General features: G+C 29.4%; 2 protein-coding genes across 2 annotated transcripts; both read right to left on the reverse strand.

The window, feature by feature from the left end:
- Nucleotides 1–2768: 2768 nt before the first annotated feature.
- LOC137808722 (ATP-dependent 6-phosphofructokinase 5, chloroplastic-like) lies at nucleotides 2769–10057 on the reverse strand. The gene is made up of 13 exons (XM_068609984.1): nucleotides 9456–10057; nucleotides 8881–8971; nucleotides 8490–8563; nucleotides 7405–7516; nucleotides 6562–6657; nucleotides 6336–6437; nucleotides 6139–6213; nucleotides 5693–5833; nucleotides 5479–5595; nucleotides 5297–5401; nucleotides 5107–5187; nucleotides 3998–4126; nucleotides 2769–3246 (listed from the first exon to the last, which is right to left on the reverse strand). Exons 1-13 carry the CDS (start codon nucleotides 10019–10021, stop codon nucleotides 3079–3081), a joined length of 1857 nt encoding a protein of 618 aa, XP_068466085.1. The 5' UTR covers nucleotides 10022–10057; the 3' UTR covers nucleotides 2769–3078.
- Nucleotides 10058–18241: 8184 nt separating this feature from the next.
- On the reverse strand, nucleotides 18242–19676 carry LOC137806000 (zinc-finger homeodomain protein 1-like). Its single transcript, XM_068605874.1, has one exon. The coding sequence runs from the start codon at nucleotides 19520–19522 to the stop codon at nucleotides 18863–18865; it is 660 nt and encodes a 219-aa protein (XP_068461975.1). The 5' UTR covers nucleotides 19523–19676; the 3' UTR covers nucleotides 18242–18862.
- Nucleotides 19677–25089: the final 5413 nt, after the last annotated feature.

Below are 25089 nucleotides of genomic sequence, written 5' to 3' on the forward strand. Positions count from 1 at the left end.
TAATATAGAGACAAACAATAAGGATTTCTTTTCTTTCTTTTATAGTATGAACATTATTTAAAATTAATATTTTACACTTTTCTACTTTATAAAAGAGACAACGTAATAAATTTAAAGTATTTAATAAAAGTAACGCAATTATAAAATGCACCTTCCAAGTTGCTACATATACTTTCCCGTTTTAATTTTTCTTTTTGCAAAAGTATATACTTTTGGAAAATACCTTTTGGAAGGAATTTTTATCCATTAATAAATGTTTCAAAAATTATTTTCTTAAACATCGATTTTTAAATTTTGAAAAATGTAACTTAAGATTATATATGAATCAATTTCTAAAAAATGTTTGGATAAGAAGATAAAAAATATTTAATATATAAAAAAAGTTCTTAGTCTTCATTTTTTATAAAACATATATGAATAATAAATTAAAAATAAATAAAAAATTATATCATAAATTAGTTAAGTTCATAAATTTATCCCCAAATAATAAACACATGCAGTTAATAAATTGAGGTTGGATTTTATCACATAAATACTAAAAATATTGAAGTCATAATTTTAATTTTAAAAGAGAGAAAAAGTTCCAATCTAATAATTGTTTTCTCTTTCGCACAATTTTAAGCATCTTTTTATTTTCTTTTGACATGGCATATTTTCAGAATAAGGATAGAATAAAGTGAAATTCTTACCAAAAAATAATCATTTTTCAAACAAATTACAAAAATCAAACCCGTTGAAAATTATTTGTAAAAGTATACGTATTTTTAACTGATTAAAATTTGGATTTCAGAGAACTTAATTCCAAACTTTCCTTTTTAAATAAAGTTTAATAAATAAAAACTACTTTTTATTACATAAATTTTAGAATTACATTTTAGTTAATTAGTTTTAAAATAAAATACTTTAAAATTTAATTAATCAAAAAATATTTGACATTTTATACATAAATTTAATTTTTGCTCTTTTATTTCGTTTTTTTAAGAAATTAATGATCTTATTTTTAAAAATAATATTTTAGAAATAAATTAATATTAATTAACTCATGGAACAAAGTCGAAATATTACGGTGATTAATTTAATAAATTGCATTTTTATAGATATTTTTAAAGAGTTTTTCATTTAGGTTTTTATTGAAGTAGGTGACTAAAAAGGCCTTTTAGAATCATTTTTTTTAATATGTAGAGTATTTTTTACCATCTTTTCACGTTATAGTATTTATTACCAAATGTAATTGTGTTAGTAGTATTTATGCATTAAGTTGTAAATTATGCTAAAAAATTATATATATATATATAAGAATTTTTTGAAAACCAAATTATAGGTAAGTTGTTGACCTTTCTATGTATGCTTTTAATTGTTAATATGGTTATATTTTAATTATTGTTTGTAGTGTATATCATTATGTCTCTATATAATCTATGTGTAAAATATAATCTAAATATTCTTAATTATATTACAAGTACTCTTTTATTTCTATAATTATAATAAAAACTTAAACAATAAATTTTCTAGTTTTTAACTTAAAAAAGTAAAAGTCATTTAAAAACCATATCAATTTCGTGTTAAAGCTATATTAGAGAGAAAAATGTTGCATATAGTAATACACGGGCAATTACTTCATGCACCATACAACTGCACCCAAAACCCAATTTCAGTATGTAAAGACGAAAATGCCCTTAAATAAAATGGAATACATATAAAAATAATTCTGTACCCCTTTTCTGGAATATGTTTCCAGATTTTTTTTTTCAGAACAAATTTTTTGTATTGTGAAATTTTATATAGAGAACAGAATTTTGATTTTTTTTCCGGATTTTTATTTCGGAACACAATAATCTTTTTGCAGATCTAATTTTCCAGAATGTATTACATTTTCAATTCCAGATTTTTATTTCTGGAATAAACGGCTTTTTCAAAAATTTAAAAGTATATTGTTCTATGAATGTATCTGCATATCCTTCAAGGTAGTTTCTTCCTGCACCCCACAATTTTGTAAATTTCGAAACTGACCCCCACAATTTCGAGATCTGGGAGTGTGCTATGGATTCATCAATCTGGAAGTGAATCATGTTGCATTCCGGATGAGAGGGTGTTCTCGAAGCAAAATTTGCATAAATTATTGATTTCCAGATTAATGAATCCAGAAGCCTAATTTCTATTACGGATTGGTGTATCCAAAATGATTTTTTTCAATTATGGATTTCTGAATCCGGAATACATATTTTGAATTACGGATTGGCAGATCTAAAATGGTTTTTTCAATTATGGATGTTTTGCATTTTTTATTTTGGATTAACACTATCATTCATGTACTACCGAAAGTATCAATCCGAAAATTTACCGGATTTCATAATCTGGAATACAAAAAAAAATATACAGTTTACATAGGGACAATTTTGTCTTTGTGCAACTTTGTGGGGGTGCAGGAAGAAAAATGTAGAGGTGCAGGAAGAAACTGCCCTCCTTCAAATGTCTCATTGACCATGGTAACTATGTAAGTACCAATCCAGTTACACCCATTTATGATGAATAAAAAAAGGCTGCTACTATTTCTTCAATGCACTCAAACTTCATAAAACTCTCATTTCCAATATACCCTTTAGGTTTTCCCTTCCTTTGGTTAGTGTTCTTCAGTGACATAACCCTAGATCTTTCTTCTATCAACATATCCTTAACCTTGAACCATTTAGTCACATTTTTCATCTCACAGACTACAATTATAGACCTACAATCTAATGTTCAAGAAGTGCATTTGGAAAACATAACACTTTTTCATCTGCCAAAGTACTCTCATTAAAAATGTGGGTCATTTTGCCCCTAAAATCGGTTAAACAATGTTACCACTTACAAATTCATCAGAATCAATTTAATTTGAATGCAACTGGCAGGACTTGAAACTGCCATACTATACAAGAAACCAATTTTTTGGATTAGGAGGAAATGACATCCTCAGTATTATTTTCACATACTAGTGTTCAACAAATTAAGCACATATATTTTGAAGTTGTCTTCCTATGATAGCCCTTTGGAAACCTGAATTTCCCAGGGTTTTGAATTTATTGGAAAAAGTGTAAATTATTAGATGAAGTCAGGTTGACCTGTTGAAGTTAAGCAACGATGCCACATTCTACTGTTGGGGTCCACCAACCTAGGATGAGATATCACTTCAGGGATGGGGAAGTAGACATAGTGGGTGTTACACAAGCCTACTGTAATGCCACTATATCCTGCAAAAGCACCATGAACCTGCAATGCAAAACCTGTGAATCAGTATCAGATACAAAAAATAACAGAAGAAATAGTGATTGGGTTTGGGTTTGGGTTCAAGAGCATATAATTAAGCTTTCTGTAGGAACTATTAACCTAGCTATCAAATTAAATAACTCAAGGCATAAACAAAGGACAAATCTAATAGAAACACCACTTCCCTAGAGGTTTTTGACACTGTTGTGCCAGAAGGGTAAGAATACTAGGATTAAAGATATAAAATATACCAATTTGCTTGCAAATAAATAGAGAGTTATAGTGCAAACTAAGCTAACACAAGGTTCCCTAGTATCACTAGCAGAATTATCTGAAACAAGGTGATTAGTCCTCAGTAGACATCTTATTTTGAAACATTTTCACCGGTTTGTTGGCCTTGGATCCTGATGGTCTGAAATTTCAGTAACATTTTCATGGTTTTATATCTTTCACCCAAAAAAAGTAAACCAGATAGGTGCTTAGATTGATATTTAAATTATCAACATGAAATTGAGGGAGTGAAGTATAGCATGATCTAATAACTGCTTGATCTGGAAAGTGTTAGGCAGTTAAATGATGATGAGAGCAAAAATCTGACAAACTAATAAACTGACATTGCACACAACAGGGAGAGCCACTAGAATTTGACCGGCAGCAACAGATTTAGATAGCTTTCAGAAGTTCAAAATTCAAACCTATCTGCTTTTATTGCAAAAAGAAATTAAAAAAATGACAGAGAAAGAGTATGACTAACAGCATTCTGTCCAAGTACAGTGCATAGAATTCCATCTGATGCATTTGCCCGAATTGCACGGATCATGTATGTTGGATCAATATATTTTACATCGGCATGAATACCAATCTCCTTGAAATACTTTTTGGTCTGAAACATAACATCAGTCAGCATAAAATATGTAGCAAAATACAAATTTTAAATGAAAGCAGCTATCTACATTACAAAAGAACTTAATACATTTGTTCAGTTTGACATACAACCATAGTACACAGCATAAACCAAAATAACACGGTGGACGTTACACCTAATATTGAAGATGAGTTCCACTAATTTTTAACAGAAATAATAGTAGGGAAGTAGCTAAAGATCAGAAATTTACAAGAACACATCTTTAAAAGTTTAAATATTGAAAAGATTCAAAGAATTTTATGTTTCACTGGTTTCAAAATGAAGTCACAGATAAGCCTTATATTTTGGTCTATAAGCATAGTTTATAACAAAAAAACATCATCATATGCTGGTTTATGTCATGTCAGAACATCTCTAAAGCTTTGACAACAATGTGTTCTTTAGGAAACTTTCCCTGTTCCAAAATCAATTATGCTTAAGAACAAAGAGGTGATTTTTTCGGAAAAAATAACACTCTTCAACAGCTACCATCATCATAGACAACTGGAAAGATAAGTCATCACGTTGCTACTTGCATAAACAGATTTACATAACTGTTGCCTTAAAATATGGAAATTATATTTTCATGTTTCCCAAAAACCTAGCTCCTTTCAGAAATAGCATGATCTCAATTTCAAGGATTTTACTTCTTACTGGGTGGAAATTGGCTTCAAATTCAATATGAATATTTACAGAATATTGTTTAGTTTTGCTGTGCTCAGAGACCAAAATCACAAAGATAGTAATAGATTGATAATTTAAAATACACAGTGGTTTTGTATGTGAAGAAATTAAAAGTTAGACTTTCTACATACGCTGGGCTAGTGTCACATTAACTTGATAGTAATTCTGGACAGCTTAGATGTTATTTCCTCATTTGTTTCAAAATTTACTATGTATAACAAATTATAAAAAAAAAGATTCTATAATCAGGTATCCTCCATAAACATAATACAAACCTCTTGTTGAATATATACTCCAATATCTCCAAATACAACATTTCCTGATGCATCTGTAGCATGTGTCTTTTGGAGTAAATTCTGCATACAAATCAATTAACAAGTTAATGTTTCTCCATCTGAATGTAAAAAATACAATGATTTTTTCTCAGTCTTCTTAATATGACATTGATTCTATATATTAAATAACCTGTCCAGCTCCCTCTGCCACACAGACAACAGCTGATCCCTTCGTTTCTAAAAGGAGCTTGAGATGATCCAATACTCCAGAAGGTCCATGTAAATTGAAAGGTACCTTGGAACCATGTCACAATTTCTGTAAGTTTATCAGTATGTCAGAAAATGACCATCGAACTAATTTATCTTATATACCTCAGGAATCAAGCATACGTCAACCTGTCCACTAGACAGGGTTGCCTGCATTGCTATGAATCCACTGCTACGGCCCATCAATTTCACAACCCCAATTCCATGATATGCACTATGTGCCTAATAAAAGTAATGGAAGATGAGTCAATATTTTATGTACTGACAAGAAACTATCGATGAACTGAGTAAACATGACATGGAATTAGAAGTTATGCACCTCAATGTATGCAGAATTTATTGCTCTTTGTGCCTCTTCAACAGCAGTATCAAAGCCAAAAGTTTTATCCATCAATAAAATATCATTGTCAATAGTCTTGGGCACGCCTATTACGGATACCTTCATCTGTCTTTTGCAGCACTACAAGAAAGAAAAAATCTCAGCTCATGACAACCGCAAAGTAGCATGTCAAACCCAAAAATTAAAACATCATCCAAAAGATTCCTGAACAGCCAACAAATCACATAATTCACATTTCAAATAACAGAATATTAATGTCCATCTTAATGTCAAACTGAACTATACAAAAACCAAAAAAGGTATCGTAAGTCAAGTCGAACTGAAAATTGACACTCCAAAATTTTCAATGAAAATTTTCCATACAAGATAACATAATAACCAAAATTGAATGAAACCAGGTGATAAAAGGTCTAAGGATTAACAACCTCGTGGTGAATTGCATTTGCACCAGCATGTGTACCATCTCCACCCAATACAAAAAGCATGTTGATCCCTCGTTCCTGAAGTCAATAATATACACATTTGAGAATATTGATCTAACAAAATAGCACCTGTATCATAAAAAACTTATATTGTCTGAAATTGTCAATCAGTTTGTTGATAGATTATATCATTAAACCACCTCCAAACTGTCCACAATATCACTGACTGCAGGTCCTCCTCGTGAAACTCCCAACAGGCTTCCACCAGAAAGATGAATATTCTGCACTACTTTTCTTGATAACTGCGAATGAAAGCCCCCAGACAGTCAAGAGTCATTAGAAAGAGCAACTCGTGTTCTACAGACTGTACCTTTAGATGAATCACCTGCTACAGCAAAATCAGAAATGAGGGAAAAATGAGATTACCGGTACTTCTGTCAATTCTTTGTCGGAGAATCCTCGATAGCCAAAAGGAATCCCCACAATGTTTTTTACACCATATATTTCAAGGGTGATTACAATCTGCAGAACATTCATTATTAAATCATTACACGGAAAGAGAAAAGTCATACATACTAGTGACCAAAATAACTAGAACTAAGTTTAAAAAGGAGAGCTGATAGGAGCATCCTGTACGTTATATGATATAAAACTACTTGGAATTATACACAAATGCAATGGAAAAGCTTATAACATATTTAAGACAGGTACACTTAGATTATGTTAGGCAAGACAATGACTGTCCCAAACAGACCCTACAAATGTATTGTAGGAGGAGGAATAGGAGGACAGATAAGTTGTTTAGTTGGTTATCTGGCAGCTAGCTGCAGTGTTAGTTTTTCTACTATAAATGACCCTCAATGAAGGGGTATGGATGTAGTTTTTGTTTGAGAATCGACTGGGATATCTAGTGTAAAAGAAGAGAGTGTTCCTTTGGGTACATGTGTACATTTTTTCTTTTCTATTCTAGGTTAATGCAGAATCCTTTCTTCTTTCACTTTTTTCTTTCCCAGACTCCAAATTGTTCGTTCTGTAAACACAATTGGTCAATATCTTAGGTATGAGCATTTTATAGACCAGAAAATTTGGTGATCAACAAATAGAAACACATATACAGGAATATAAACTAAAATGTTTCACTCATCATCCAATAACTTTTCACTACCTTAACTTTCAGAGCACCGGCTAGCCTTTACTGCTTTAGGGATTTACTATATTCAAAAACATAAGGTTAAAACTATATGAAAGGCAACATAATCACAAACTAACCTGTCTAATGACATCATTGAGACCAGGGCAGAGCCCTCCACAAGTAACAATTGCTGCCTTTACTTCTTCTGGTTTATAGTATATCTTTTCACGAGGCCCAGCTCGATGAACCCTAAAAAGATTTCAGAACCACTTAGTATATAAGCTAATACTAGAAAACCACTTGGTATATAAGCTAATATAAGAAAATAACATCATACAGCAGACAAAGATGTACTAAAATATTGAGAGACCAGAAACTAGAAGTAAAACAAATATTTGATAATCCAAATAAGAAATAGGAAAAAATAAATAGTTGGTATTATTAGAGCAATAGTGATTTTCACATCCTAATTTCCAACAAAATTTGCATGTTTTGAACGTTTATTTAGTTGTTATCATATTGCATATCCAATTTTGAATTTGTCTATCAATCAGATTAGTATATGCATTTTTGAAGGATAACTTCCTGTTATTATATAAAAAAAAACACATGGTTTTATACATCAATAATAGGCTTAGGCAAGCTTGTTAATAACAACTTCGATTGAGATATTTTTACATAAGTAAACTATGCTTTGGTGCGGAATCAACAGGTTATATGTTGATTTTTAGTAAAAAAATTATTCAGAATGCAAGTTCTGTTTAATGTCAGCCAGCAATATTTTGGGGGCAAAAAAGTGGAGATTACACAACAAGTTGCAGAAATAAACCACTAAGTAAAGGGAAGATTGATTGGGTGACATACATGGAATTCAAATTTGAGAAAATGAAATGGAGAACTACTAACTCAAAGGAAAACCCATTGAATAGCTATATGGCTAGTAATACACTGTGGTGGTGAATGTTGGGCAATGAAGTGCCATCAAAAGTAAACAAAATGATATCCTGAAGGAAAAACACATTGAATTCTCAAAGTGATCAAATTTCTCTTCATTTCAGATAAACTGTCAAAGAAACATTTTGGTATGTTAAAGTTTTAAGTGTCATTTATTGAACACTTACAACTCCTGTCCAGCATTTCAAACATATCAAGTTGCGCTGACTGGAATCTGTTTAATCAATCACTATACTCAAGTTTTAAATTTGTGAATCAAATGCATTACCATTGTTCCACCCAAGTACAATCCGGATCAATGCACTCAGCACCAGCAGATGTTGGTGACGAATAGTATATTGTCTGAAAGAGCAAAGAACACAGGAAATTAACTTCCAACACAACTCCTACTTTTTTAAACTTGATTGAATGAAAGCATCAATCAATATCCAATGATAGCATTTCACTGTAATTCAATTACATACAATCTCAACAGAAGACATCAATGCAAGGACAACAAAAAATTAAGAAACTGTGTAAAATAAATCCAAATATCATGAACAAAGAAAAGGCCAACGATATTGTAGCTGAATTGATACAGGCCCGAATTATCAACAGTTGTTGATAACCAAACTCTACCAGTGAAATTTGTTTCCAGGGATGAAAAAAAACCACCATACCTTAAGAAGCACTCTGTCATTGTTATTAATATATCCATGCCAATCCTCATCGGAAGAATAATGTCCATTAAAGTCTCTATCAATCGAAGTTCTGTCACAGACAAAACACATTAACAAAGACAGTACTCATGGTATACTTAGATGGGAGGAAAGAAAACAGAGAAAAAGACGAATAATCATGAATTTTCTTTATTCGGTTAAAGAGAAAGAAAAAAAAAATGAAAGAAGGTAAAGAAAAGAGAGAAGAACATACAGGAAAAATAATGTATTTTTTTAACTTGTTGGAGAAAAAATGAAAAAGAAGAAGAGCGACTAAAGAAACTATTCTAACCTATTCAGTCATCAGTTTCTAATCCAAAATGTAGTAACTTTCGAAAATTGTTTTCAAATCAAGTATTTGAAAACTGGGATCATCTTCTTCTGTTCTCATTTTACGTTTCCCTCAATTCTATACTTCCACCAACAATCTTGTTTAGTTGAATTTTAAAAACTAAAAACCCTGACCCCAGTCAAAGTAATGTTTCCGTGGTAACAAACAGAGGATAAAGAACAGAAAACTAGACCTACCAACGAACCTCATTTTGAGACAAAAGGTGGAAGGAATGGCAGGAGCATCTGGGAAGACGTCGGTGAGATGGGGAAGTCTGAAACGAGCCTCCCAATCTTGCTGGAACTTTGTTTTCCAATCGGGGTCGCTGAAATCAACGGCGGAAGTTCTGCTACTTGGGCTGCTCACCTCCGCAAAGACGCCGACTTTTCCGGCGACTCTGGTGGGTGGCAGCGGGGGGAGGCCGGAATTGAAGCGCGAGAAGCGGAGTGCGGTGGAACGTGTAGAGGGTAGGTGGAGGAAAGGGGGGTTGGTGGTGATCACGTGCGAGATGGAACCCATCACAGAGGAACTTGTTTGGGGTGTGAAGAATCCAAAAGCAGAGAGAGAGAGAGAGAGAGAGAGAGAGAGAGAGAGAGAGAGAGATTGATGGGTGTTGAAAGGAGGAAGAAGCAAAGATAATTGGTAAGAGAAGGGTCGGAGAGAACGAGGAAGAGTGAGAGAGACAGGGGAGTTTGGTTGGACTTGACCTAAGAAACAGAGGAGAGAAACAGAGGAGAGAACAGAGACTGCACTGTCAAACACATAACTCATGAAACACTACAAAGTTGTTCTAACATGGAAAGAGAAACTTTGACTCTTTGCTTTTTCTAAATTATTAATAAAATATTAAAAACAAACTTTACCTTTTCTTTTTTATATTTAAACTCTATTTTTTAGTCTTTATTCATATTATTCTTAACTTTCTATCACTTTCCTTCATGTTAATTGTTTAGATCAAGTTTTAGAATTTTTAAAATTAATGAAATTTAGTTTATCACTGATTTGCCACCAATAATTTTTATATTGGGTAACGTGACACAGAACGAGATTTTAGCTAACATAAAGTTTTTTTTATCACGAAGACAAAAAATATATATAAACATATATTTATAAAATATAAATGTGTGAAGAATTAAAAATGCAGTAGATTCTAGATCTGTGTGTCGTACAATTTATTTACATTACTAATCTTAATAGTTTATTATTATTTAAATGTGTGCGTAAATAAAATTGGGTTTTTGTGAAAATTTATTGATATGTGAAATATAATTACATTGAAACTAACCATTTATCTTTGTAATTGAAATTTATTATCAGTCATTTAAAGTTAAAATAAATTTTAAACTTGCTTAATGTTTATATATTAATGAAGTAACTTTGAAAATATATTAATACTTTTAGAAAATAATTTATAAAATTTCATCTCTTGTAGAAAATATCACAAAAAATATTTAAGAAATACACACACAATCTGTAGTATTTTTTTTTAAAAATTTAATAACATGTTTTATATTTTAGTATATATAGATAATAATTGATTTTAATTCATATTTTTGTGTAATTAATGAATTATTAATTGTTATATTTGAATGGAATAAAAGTTTAAGAATGGTTTTTTTATCCTTGGGGTGAGAAACTAATTTCATAGTATTTCATAGTGTTTATGAGTTTTGTTGTTCATCTAATGAATTTTCATACCGGAGGAAATATTAAACATAATATTTATCGTAATCAGGTTAATTAAGTAACGTATTATAACCTCATGTATATTATCAGGTTATTCACATACACAAAATTATTTAAGAGAATCAATAACATTAAGTTTCTTACATAAGAAACAAAATTGAGCTTAGGAGAAAGGTTTGGTAAGCATGTCAATAATTTGGTCACATGCAACAATATGGGTAACAATCGTTTTAACCTTTTTTTTAGAAAGAAATAAAAATATTATATTCTATGTGTTTTGTTTTATAGTGTAAAATGGGATTTCGATTTAAAGTAATAATGTTTTGCATTAGACACTTAAAAGAAAAATTGTACCAAATGATCGTGAGAATATAAATCGAATTGAAATTTAACCTACTCTAAAAACAAAAGTACAATACGAAGGAAGGTATGTAAAGAAAAAATTAATTACATTTAGTAAACTGTTTAATCGACCATCATCTATTAGATCGTTAGTAGTTATGTAGAAGACGAAAAGAGAAAATATATCATCTAATGAAGAACATAGGAAATTACAGAAAAATAGAATGACTTGCTGAAAATAAATTAGTACAACGGTTAGACTATTTAGTTAATAATCACTTACTATATTATCTAATGGTTCTACTTAGAAAGCGCAAGAGAACAACAAAACGATAACGTTTAAAAGTAAATTGCGAGAAGTGTAAATGGTTGCAAAAAATAAATTGCATAAATATTAAATTGTAGAAACGTAAATATTGCAAATGTAAAACAAAGCATGATGTAACAAAGCTTGAATCTTTAAAGAAGAACCACACAACTTATCGGTCTTCAAAGAAACTAAAAGGTGGTTGATGCAAGTGGATGTTCAAGAAGGAGGAGGGAATACTAGGTTTAGAGGGTAGGTGTTTAAGGCAAGACTAATGGCAAAATGTTTTATACAAGTAGATGGGTAGACTAGCATGTTCATTACACGTCCAAGATGTGCTCATTGGGAGGCTTTGAATGAGTGTTGAGATATTTAAGTGAAACAATATTGTTTGGTCTAGTGTATATATGATCTACCCATAGTGGAGTTATTATAAAGGGGTTTGTAGTCATTGATTACGTAGGGAATATTGATACTAGAAAGTCACTTTTTTGTATGTTTTTATTGGAACTATAGTTTGTTAGAAATCCAATTTGCAATCACTGATGACTTTATCTAGTAGGCAGAGTTGGGTATTGTGTAAGAGTGTGTGACTATTCACTGATAATCAAATATGGGTGATCATTAGATTTACCACAAGAGAATCAAACAAATAAATGTTTGAATGCACTTCGTCAAAGACATTATTAACTATGGGAGGTCGAAATCATTAAGATAGCCTAAAAGGGAGATCCCACATATGTGTTTATATAATTATTGTCAAGATCAAGGTTCAAACGATGCTTAAAGCAAATTAATTCTTTTTGTAGGTAAAGGGAGATGATGTTGGGAGTTCTTCCCTGATTTAGAGCCAAGTTAGAAAATTGTGATGATTGACTCTAAATTATGTTCAACATAAACTTTATCGAAGAGTTCAACAAAACGATGAAAAATCATATGATGGAAGGAAACATAAGACCGTCTACTAAAGACGGTCTAATTGTGTTAAAACTAATTAGATCATCTTATAATTGTCTCAACATTTTTTTCTTTACCAAACAATATAGAAAAACTCTCACAAACTAATTATCATAAGATTTTAAATTAACTTAATCACTTAACATATATCACAAGATAATTCATCTCTCCTAACAATATTAACGAACTATTTTTAACTATAGAGCATTTTCAACTACTTATAGTTAGGTATGCTCTAGAGCTTATTTAAAAATAATTTTCTTATATATTGATATATTTTGCAATGTATACTTTATTTTAAAAAGTGACATGATGAGGATACAAAATCTAACATTGACAAGTGTGTCTTTGTAAAGAGAAATTGTGAAGAGAAAAGTTATGAGTGATTGTAATCATACATTCTTCAGTAGAATTGTTTTGTTTTTTAGGTTTGAATTTTATTTTATTGTTCTGTGGCAGCAAATAATAGACTGTCTTGTAATGTCATGTCTGATTCATAAGTATAATTGAAGTTATGGTTATGATGAGATGTTTATTTTCTACTAAAATTTTTCTATCTGTTATGAAATGCATGGTGGTAATTGGTGCACATTTTCTCACTCATCATAATGCTGCCTTTCTAATTAACACCAAAAGGGAGAGAGAGAAGAACTAAACAGACACAGTGCATTGACATAACAAAACATTGCAGTTTTTAATGCTTCTGAAACCTAAATTTCATTGTTTTCATGTTGGGGAACAGTGTGAGCAAGCTTTGAAGTTCAAAGATATAAACTATCAATTTATAATTTAATTAATGATAGTTTAAATATATCTTTCTCTTTTTTAAAGAGTGTGTTTGTTTAGGAGAAAAAAAAAGAACTAAAGAAAAGTCAGAAAAAAAAATGATAAAAAATTTAAAAAAATAATGTATTTTTATTCTTTCAAAAAAAATTTATGATGTGAAGAGATTTGTGAAGTTTTTTTGAAAATTAATTATATATAAAAGTTATGTTTTAATATAAATATAAGTATAATACTTGATATATATTTTATATTATAATAAAATGTATAATTAAAATAACAAACAAAAAGTAATTTAAAATTTAATTATGTATTTTTATTATTATTTATTAATTTTTAATTTATTAAAATTTTAAATTTTTGTATTAAATTATTTATAATATTTTAAATTTAAGTCACTCATAAACTTTCATACAACTATCAAATCATTCACGACACTACAAGAAAATCATGAAATAGATTTGTAAAGAAAGTTGATTGAAGTTCGCACTACAAGAAAATCATGAAATAAACACCAATTTTTAGAAACCAAAATAATTAGTTGCAATAATAACTAAATTAGAGATCATTTTAGAAACTAAAACAAAAATTAGTTTCTATTATGGTTAAATAGTTTTTAAATTGGTATCTAATTAGCAACTAAGGTTTTAACTATCAACTATTTAGTTTCTAAATTTGGTCTCCAAGTCTTGGTTGCTAATTAGATAGCAATTTAAAAACAATTTAACAATAATATAAACTAATTTAGAAATCAATTTTTGTTGTAGTTTCTAAAATTGTCTCTAATTTAGTTATTATTGCAACTAGTTATTTTGGTCTCTAAAAATTGGTTTCTATTTCATGATTTTCTTGTAGTGCGAACTTGAATCAACTTTCTTTATAAATCTACATTAATATACTTCAATCTAAACAACTTCATTTTTCTCTGAAATCATTTTAAATTCACTCTCCCAAATCTCTTCTCCAATCCAAATACACCATAAAAGATAAAATCGTAACCAAATATCAACTTTTAAAATGGACAATATCTTAATTACTTGTTTAATTGAAAAAGGAAAAAAAAAACTTTTCCTTCTTCCTTTGGAAATCTGAATTTGGCTTTGGAAAAAGAGTGTGAATACAAACGAATCTAAATGAGGTCCCTCACAATCTTAGACAACTTCATGAAGAATAATACCTTCTCTGCACTTTTTTTGTATCTTTATAAATGTTTTTTTCTTCCCCATTTTCCATTTACTTTCTTTTTTCTTACCCTTTCTTTCTTTTAATTTCTTTTCTTTTTCTAACCCCATGTAGGACCCAGCTTTAATTATTGAGTTACATTTGGTTCTAATTTTTCCTTTAGTTTTGTTTGTTTTTTAAAGAGAAAACAGGTAACTTTGATGAGATAATCAATATGTTTAAACTAATAATATGATAATTTTTTTTAATGAAAAAGCTGCTAGCTTCCACCATAAAAAAAAATCATTAAATTAAATTAAATTTAGAGACAAAAAATAATTAATCATTATATTTTACTAAATTATATATTATTTTAGAGATTACAAAATTATTTATATCTAGAATAATTTTTATTATTAATCAAAATTTATAAAATAGCTTCTAAATTGATATCTAAACTAGTTACCAAAGTTTTAGCTACTAGTATTTTAGATTATAAATTAGTCTCTAAAATTCTAATAGAAGAATATAAATTAGTAAGTAACTAAAACCTTGATAACTAATGGTTAGATACCAATTTATACATCATTTAAAAAAATTATTAATAGTAAAAATTAATTTAGATTTAGATACCAATTATTTTTTTAATTTATAAAATGTTCTCTGATTTAGTATTTAGTCAAATAGTATCTAATTATTTTAGACTCTAATAAAATTAGTTTCTATTTAATGATTTTGTTGTAGTGTTAAAAATGAATAATACCTTAAATACGATGATTCACGAACTTCAAGGCGAAACAACAATTAAAAAAAAAACTTTTGTAATAAGAAAGTGCTTTGCAAAGTGAGGAAAATTGCATAACATGATTATAAGGAATATTGGATTGAGATTAGGTGGTTCAAATTTAGTTGATGGAATGAGAAATTTAGTCTCTATGTTCTTTGTTCATTTCTTCAATTTAAAAAAAAAACTTTTTTTTTACCTAAGTGCAATGAATATTTTACTATTGTTATATTTTATAATATATACTTTTTTTACTATGAATTATTTTGAAAAGTGATACGAAAAAGATTTAAGATCATTAAACCATGAATCAATTATTATATAAGAGATCATTGTATATCCTCTCAAATTAAAAATCTTGAAATACAACTAAGTTAATTTATATATTTTTTAAAGAACTCAATTTAATATATAAAGTTTAAACACTATTCGTTAATTTTACCTGAACATTATAAAAACATAAATTTGAATATTGATAATTAATTCAATCCGTAAAATTAGCATTGTTACGAGTTAATTAGTTACTAAATTTTGATATAATTGGTTAAATATTTTGTTAACATTACAAAATAAGTTATCATCGACAACCGTTAAACAATTTGGTGTTAGAAAATTTGTATTACTCATCAATTTAATTCCAAACATTATATCTTCAATTAATCATTTTATTTTCTAAAATTTGTTATATGTTTTCTCAAGTTTTCATTTTTCTCACATGAATAATGACTTCACACATACTAATAAAAATTAATATATTAACTGATGTAAAAGTTAATGTGTGAAATTGTTTTTTTTTTTTTACCTATAAAAATGAGAACGAATGTGGCAATTTTCAAAACAATACATAAAGATGAATGACGAGGGATATTTTTTTTTTCTATTTTTTATATAGTTGATTTTAAATTTTAAAAATACAAACTATTTAATCTGACTTCAAATTGGGGTTTTTTAACCAAAGTATTGTATTTTTATTTTTTGTAATTACGATTTTGGGTTATTTTTTTATTTTTTTTACAAAAATGGATAAGTTGTATCCTATTATATGATTTTAGATCAAAAGTCACACCTCGTTGATATGACTTAGGATAAAAAAAATTATTAAAATGAGTAAGTTGTATCCTATGATATGACTTTTGATCGAAAGTCATGTCTCATGGATATAACTTTGAAACGGAAAAATTCTACGTGGAAGTCATACCCACCAATACAATTTTTTTAGTAAAAATCGTATGATACTCTTGAAAGGTCCGAATGATCCACTCTGTAATCAGTTATTAGAATCAATAGGTCTTCAAATCTTTCATTTGAAAAAAAGGAAACCCTTATTATTGGATGACCAAGATACTTCCCAAAAATCGATATTCTTGATCAATGGAGGAACAATATCACCATTTTTGTTCAATAAGATACCAAAGTGAAAATACTTTACCTAAAGTCATAATTTGACGACTCCAGTGTATAGTATTTTAACTGAAATTGTATCCCTTTGTACCACTTTCACTTAATAGTACAACTTATCCATTTTTGTAAAAATAATTACCCAAAATTATAATTTAAAAAAAAACACTACTTTAGTGAAAAACCTCAAATTATGACTTTCACTTGGAATTTTTGAAATGGTGTTAGATAGAAAAATATAAACAAAAGGGTGTTAAATAAGAAAATAAAAGTATAAATGGTGTTAGATAGGTTATTGAACCCTCAAATTGATGTCACATAATTAACCTTAGTTGACTTCATACCCAATGGAAAGTAACATGTTTGAATTAAGAAGAATGATATATTTTGATGAGCTTCCTTATATAATTTCTAATTAATAATATAAAAAAGTATTTTCGTTATTTCATAAAAAAAAATTGAAATTTTAGAGAAAGAAAAAGGATTGTACAGTGAAACAATGAAACAATTGTCCATTTATATTTTTCTTGAATTAAGTTCTGAAGAATAAAATTGATCGATTTGTTTTAGTTGTGAGTAAAGAGTATAAAAAAGAATGATAGGTGTGACAGTGAGAGGTGAGGTGAAATGCAAGCATGGTGGTGTTGTGATTTTGAGAGAGAATCGAGAAATCATGTGGTTGTGCAGTAATAGAATCTGGCAAGGGAGCATATAGACAAAACTCATTAACATGTCTGCATATATAAACTCTTTTCTCACTCTCTCATAACCCTAAACTATCACCAACCTTTTCATCACTTTACCACACACCTTTAACTCATGCTTAAACCAAAACCACCTTCAATCCCTCAATGTTAATGTTGTTGGATTCAGGAGTTGCAGAAAACTTGTGTTCGTTCATTGGGTGCTTCTGAATTGGTGGAGAGGTGAATGTTTTTTCACTTGATAAATAGTGAATTGAGAAACTCAAAACAATAGAGTAAAGTATAGGAGACAGAAACTTAAGTAACAGTAACAGAGAGACACTGACATAATACGATACGGACACATGAATACATATAATTTTTAAATGTAGGACATGTAAGCACAAATCTATATATTATAGAATTGTTAGTTATATAAATTGACAATAAATATTTGTGTGTTGTTTCAATTTTTTACAGAAAGATGTTTCTTATGATTCAAAATGATTTATTTATTTTTGTAATTTATTGTTTTTTAAAAAATAATGTATTTTTCATTTTTTAAATTGTGTTAGAATCATAATAAAATTGTCAAAAATTTAACAAATATTTTTTAAATTTAACATTTCACCAATATGTGTTTTACATGTCGATGTCCAGTATATATGTTCGACACGGACACACCATTTAAGAGAGTTCGAATCTCGTACACTCATACATAGAAGCACAACACATTTAATAATATTAATTAGCTTAATTCCTTTATGCATAAAGGATGGGAGGAAAACAAGAAAAGCTGGCGAAAACAACGGAAATAACGAAAACAAGGTTCTGTAAAAACGAGAGAAAATGCATGAAAGTGGAGCTGAAAAGTTTAGCACACTTTGCAGTTAGCAGAAGAGAGCGAAGAGAAAAGCATTCTATTGACCTTAGTCATTCATGCACTCCATCTCTCACCAACGCACACATTATTCAAACTAACACACACATGCACACACAAAACCACTGCTCATAATAACATTTAACCACCACCAACAATGCTCCTCCAATTACAATCTAACCCAAAACATTAATACTAATTAATATACTTTGCAAAGGGAATAAGGATAACACCCCATCCTTCTCCAATCTCATCACAAAATTAAACAACCAAAACATAAACCCTAACAACTATGATCCTCATCACCTACTGCTACGGGACTTGTCACACATTCAGCAATGCTATATCTTTCGGTGTTTCATCTAAAGTCCGAGAGATAGCATCATTAGAGTCAATCATCGCATCATATGAGATATTGTCTGTTTTGAAGATCGGTGTTTTATGATAGTTTAATTTTTAAAAGACGACTTGATGAACTGAAGGAGGAGAAAGTATATAAACTGTCACTGATCTCGACTATGTCGGACTATAGTGACGATACCGAAAGACATACCTATAACTTCCAGCAACTTCGAATGGTGGTTGTGATGTTAACTATATATATATATAGAGGGGTGTTGATTAATATTTTCTAGGGCTTCTTACCAAGTGTGTGTTTGTTGTTATGCATCCAAACCTTGAGGACGTGACGCTGAAGGCCTGTTTGGGAGCAGAACTCCTGCACGAGACTCTCGTCGTGCTTCTGAATCCTCCAACCCAGTTTTTCGGCGAAAGCGAGCATTTTGTCTTTCTGTTCAAGAGAGAACTTAGTTCTGAACCTCTTTTTGTGGGACCCGCAACCACCACCACCACCACTTGGCTCCGACACATTTTCCTGCTCCTCCCCCGGGCTCTGGGCCCCACCGCCCGCACCTGACGTGGACGGGAGTGCCAGCGTGGCGAGGCCTCCACGCTGCGGCCCCGCCACCTGCAGGTACCCCGCCGGGGCCCGGTAGAAGGCCGCCGCGAACTGCGGCGCCCGGTGGCGGCGCAGCTGAAAGGAGCTCTCGGCGGGGTCCTTCCGGTGGAAGTTGCGGTGGCAGTTGCAGGCGGCGCATTTGAGGGCGTCGAGGGTGCCCTCGGCGCCCGCCGCCATGAACTCGCCGCAGCCGTCGAGCGCGTGGCCGCCGATTCCGACGGCGTGGTTCTTGAGGCACTCTTTGTAGTTTCCCTTGGCGGTGTTTGGGTTGGTGGTGGGTGGTGGAGTGGGCGGCGGCGGAAGGGGGTTGAAGGGCTGGTCCTCGAAATCCATTTAGTGGTGTTGAAGGGTGAGATGGCAGAGATGAAGAGTGATGGAGCTTAATAAGCAAGTGTTGCAGAGGAAACAAACAAATTACTCATTAATGCCACTTTCATGCACTTTTTTCTCTCTTTTCTCCATCCTTCTCTTCCACTTACCTCAACTTTTTTTTATTTCTTTTTTCAGACCACTGTTCATCTTCATTATACCACACATAAATTGCTTATTGCTACAGAACCTTAATCTCACACACTATTTCACACTTTGGATTTGGATTATAATTTCTCCTTTCACTCTTTATTCTTCTTAAGCCACATCAGAATATATATTGACTCTACTGAAATTTTCAAATTGTGAGTTAAGGGAAAAAAATATAGGATTCTTCGTGAGACAGTGTAAATATTCCGAACTCAAAGTCTAATAGATAACATTTTTAGAATTAATTCATCGATGTTTCGTCACAATTTTGTCTTTAAAAGGTGTTTTCGTCTGCTTTCTGCTTTGATCTGTGTTCTGTCCTATGAAGCTCGGACACTTTTCTTAAATGGTGTGTCGGTGTCTGATACTCGTGTCGGACACCGACACTCGTATGACACCTATAAGACACGTATTCGTGAAGTGTCTAATTCAAAAAGTATTTGTTATATTTCTGACAATTCTGGTACGGTTCTAACACAATTTTAGAAAGAAAAAATACATTAATTTTCTCAAAATTCAAACTTTATTGTATAAATTGTTATTATGATTATAAAACTAAGAAACAAATTATTGTGAACCAGTCATGAAAAACATCTTTCCGCTTCAAAAAATAACATATTTGCACACATAAATCTTTATTATCAATTTATATAATTCATAATTATATAATATATAGATTCGTGTCCTCGTATCCTACATTTTAGAGATTTTACGTATCTTTGTATCCGTGTTAGTGTTTGTGCTACATAGGTTCTGTCACAATTTTATCTTTTAAAAATATCTCAATATAAACAAAATATTATTTAAATTATCATTAACCTAATATTGAGATTTCATTTTTCAGTCAAATAAATTAAACTAGTTTGTTTAATATAAACCTTAATTACACTTCAACTTTATCCTATCTTTCAAAACATGTATTTATGTAAACAGTTTATTTTAGTTTAAAAAAGTCAAACAAGATATTTAATTTATTCCTGCAATAAATGTAATCTTTATTACTAGGTATGATTAATATATTGAATAATAAATAAGGGAATTTTGAGGGGAGTAGTTAAAGATGTGGTTTAAGGTGAGCACTGATTTTAACAGTTCATCACCATTTATTATATACAGACGCCATCATACGGATTATTTGGGGATTATATGAATGTCTGCATTTAATCATTTATACCAATTTACTATCTATTTCAATATTTATATTCACATCATATATCATTTTTGGAAACTAAACTTCTTTATCCTTAATTTTATTCTTAATCATTCTTTTATTTATATGATAAATCAATATATTTGTACAGATATTATTTAAATTTATTTTAATTTTGATGAAGAATTATCGCATTATTTTTTATATGGGCATGAATATAGATAATATCGAAAATTTTAAATTTAGTATGAAATTGATAATTTGTATATGCATATTCACTCTTTCCATATCCCAAAACTCTTCTTTCATGTGCGTTCCAATTTTAAATATTAAAATACCTTTAATTTATTAGATAACATAAAAAAAACTCATATTAACTTATTTTTTTGTAATTTACTTTTAGAAAATGCATTGGATATTTTTACTTTTTTTATAATTAATTGGTTTTTATCTAATTATTATTTGATATTTTTATTTTATATTGATATAATTATAATTTATTTCTTAATATTTGATATTGGAGAAAAATAAATATGTATTCTTTGAAAATTGAGTAATTGAAAATATCATGTTTGCTTTGCTATTATTTTTATTTTTTATAAAAATATTTAATTAATATTTGTAGATACATATGTGAGGTGTGGGTGGTAGAGCTAGACAATGATGAGAAAAAAAAAAGTAATATGTTGTTTAAATATAGTGTTTTAAAAGAATTTCATATATTAATGTTTTTATAGGAATTTGATTATATAAAATTAAAATGAAACCACATTGACATGAAAGTACACATGCATATATTAGTTTAAGAAGGTGGTTTCTCGTGGTAAGTCAAACAGGAGTGATTATGACAATTTTTTTGAAAAAAAAAGGTGATGAAGAAGATTTATTTTTTACATAAAATTGATTAGTTTACATGTTAAAAAAGACATTAAAATTTATTTTTAAAAGTCAAAATACTTCAAAAACTGTGAGGATTGATGAAGAACTTACTCAACTAATATAAACTAACCAAGACAAATTATAATGACTTTCTTCTTTGTTATAATATAAGTGTGTGAAAGTAATTAAAAAATTATATGTAAAGTTATTATATATGTTTAGACTTTAATTTACTTAATAATATGTTTTAAGTTACGTGTTTGATATAGGTGAGTTTATTTTAGATTTGAGTTTAGTGTAATAGTTATATTCACTTGAAGAGAAGTGAAAATGGTAATTTGGGTATAGCTTTTAGTCATTTAGGTGTTATATATATATAACAAAAGGGGTGAACTTAATTATGCATGATGTGCCAATAGAAGATCCAAATTCCTTTTTTATTTTAATTTAAAACCTTATTTGATTTTTTATCCATCTTCAACCCTTCTTCCTCCTTCTTCCCTCTAAATCTCAAAATCAAATTCTCTTCTGCTTCCTTTAAGAAATTTCAACCTATATGATAGCAAATGGATAATGTAGAATATAAACCTTGAGATTTTAGTTTAGTAAGTTTTTATTTAAAAAAAAAAAAAATCATTGTGTAGGGTTGTTCGATGTAAAAGGATGGTTTTTAGGTTTAAGTTTACTTTTAATTAGCATTATTGATGACTGAGGTAAAAATATTTAATTGTTAAGAGTTTTTATGTTTCTTAGTGTATTCTCTTTTAAATTTCAATTTAAGTTATGATGGTAATAAAATGTGTTTATGTTTGTGTGAAATATTTGCATTCGATGATTTAGATTAAATTGGTATAAATTATGAAGTTATTTGACATTGAAAACTCCATTGTCGGTCGAAATTGTCGAGAATAATTGATGTCTCATTATACTTTAGTTTTATTTTAGGTAATTTGGTTAAATTTGACATTCATGAATTAATAATATGTTGAGATTTTAAAGTTTTGTTGTGTTGATATCTTCATTTCTTACTTTAGTGAACTACATTCACTTAAGTGAGGAATGACAAGAGAAGAATGAGCTAATTTTTATTAAATCCATATTCAAACTTTGTTTAAATCCTAAACATTCTAGCTCAAGTCATTAAAGGACTTTGTTCAAACAATATTTTCTTGCTTTAAGTGATATCCCAATAGAGATAAATTGATATTTTAACTGTAGCATGTCGCTCAAACAAGAATAATTTGCTCAATTGATATTCTTCTATTCTTAATAAATATGATTTTTTTTTAGTTAGTGTTTAAGGTTTTAAATTTTGTATAATTATATTCTAATAATTTATTTCACATAAATTGACTATATTTGGCAATGTAATATAATTAACTATATGTTTGGTATACAAATATGATGAAATCATTCTTCTAATTTCGTGTAGAGTGGTTATTAAAAAGATAATTCAACTTGATAAGAGTATTGAGTTATAAAATATATAAATAAAATAATCAAACTTTCCTAATAACCCAAATCATATACATCAAAATATCATAAGGTGAAATTTTTTTAGAGATTCCTATCACCTATTTATGAGTGAAAGGTTATGGGAATTTGATGGAGTGCATTTTTATTAAATTAAATGTGTTTTCCTATACTATTTCTTTGTCGGATTTACTTAATTCTTACATATGTTTGCTTATCCTCTTTATTTGTAATTGTTATATGAATATGGTAACCATGCTTTGACAAGGAAATAGACAACAATACTGAACCATACATTGTCCAGAAGTTTGGTTCATTAAAACAATATAGTAATGAATTTTTTTTCCTGTATATATTTATATCTGTATAAAAGATAGTTTATATATATATATAATATTTATGTATTGTTGGAGATTCTCATTGATTAAATATTAAGATATTTAATTATTTACAACTGAGTGTATTCCATAAGTCGGTTTTATGAGATTGTAGTAGGCTTGAAGTTTATCTCTTAACATAATATCAGAGTCATTTAGAAAAAAATTATCATAACAATCGTTTATTGAACTTATCGTACATTCGATACCACACATGAGTTAGTAATTTCTTCAACATCGACTAGAGATTAAGAAATTTCATTCTTTACAAGTAGGTAAACCAAATTTTATAAATTAGACTTAAAAGTACACCTATTAAAAATAATAAATACAAAATATATTAATTTTTATATATTTTATATTATGCTAATTTATCATTTTATTTTTTTGTTGAGAGAGAATATAGTGTTGTTGGTACAGTGGCATTGTGCAGTAGTTACAGGAGGGAGCATGAGGCGAGGAGAAACGAGAAAAAGGGAAAGACTCGTGATGTGAGAAATTGAATTTGAAAAGGGAATTTGCGCATGAGCGCGCGTGAGGGAAAACGCCAATGGCAAACACTGAAACTCTGCGATTTGAGGGGTGCACGCATTCCCGTACCCTGAAACGGACTGACGTAAGGTGAGTGGGACCACCACCCGCAGAGGGGAATGAGTGGCGGCGCGTGGAGATGCGCGTGGGTGATGGGACAGAGGTGGGGGTTTTGTTTCATTGTGGCAGGTACCACAAGAGAGAGAATATGTGCGCTCTGTAGTCTCTTCATATCAAAACTTTTGTATTTTTTAATTAATTACAATTTTTATTTTTATTTTTATATTTCTGCTCCTACCTCAATATAGAATACAATAGTTATGGTTAATAATGTATTTTAATATTTAATTATTTTTAGACATGTCGGTCCATTAAAGAGAAAGATGTAAATAAGTTTTTTTTTTTCTCTTATTGGTTTGGATTGAGATAGACTTGCTTGTCCATGGTACTTATTTGGGAAAAATTATATTTATTGAATTAACCTAAGTTAAGTTTGGAGTTTAGGATAACTATTTTTTGAGTTTAAGTATTTTATATCTATTCAATGTAAAATTAGTGTTTTTTACAAGGAAAAACATATATATTAGCAAAAAGATATTTTCTGTATATTTTTTAATCTAGATGTAAATGACTAAGTAATGGGTTATCACTTAAATAATGAGTAATCATTCTGATTTAGTGTGATATTGTGATTCTTTTATTGATATATGATTAGGGACATTTAAGAAAATATTATGATCCTAAAGGTCATAATATTAGGTATATGAAAAAGAGATAAACTAACTTCATTAACAATTTATATCACAAAGATTAAGACATTATGACATTATGATAGTTGAAAAAGATTTATGGATCAGATTGATTTAAAGTAGGTAAAAGAAATATATTGGCAGAGAAAAATAATGAAGAATATATTTCTAATTTATCAGTTGTTAGTATATGATAGCACATGCTTAATATAAGTCTTAAAA

This window comes from Phaseolus vulgaris, chromosome 3 (assembly GCF_000499845.2).
Source record: "Phaseolus vulgaris cultivar G19833 chromosome 3, P. vulgaris v2.0, whole genome shotgun sequence".
Classification (NCBI taxonomy): domain Eukaryota; kingdom Viridiplantae; phylum Streptophyta; class Magnoliopsida; order Fabales; family Fabaceae; genus Phaseolus; species Phaseolus vulgaris.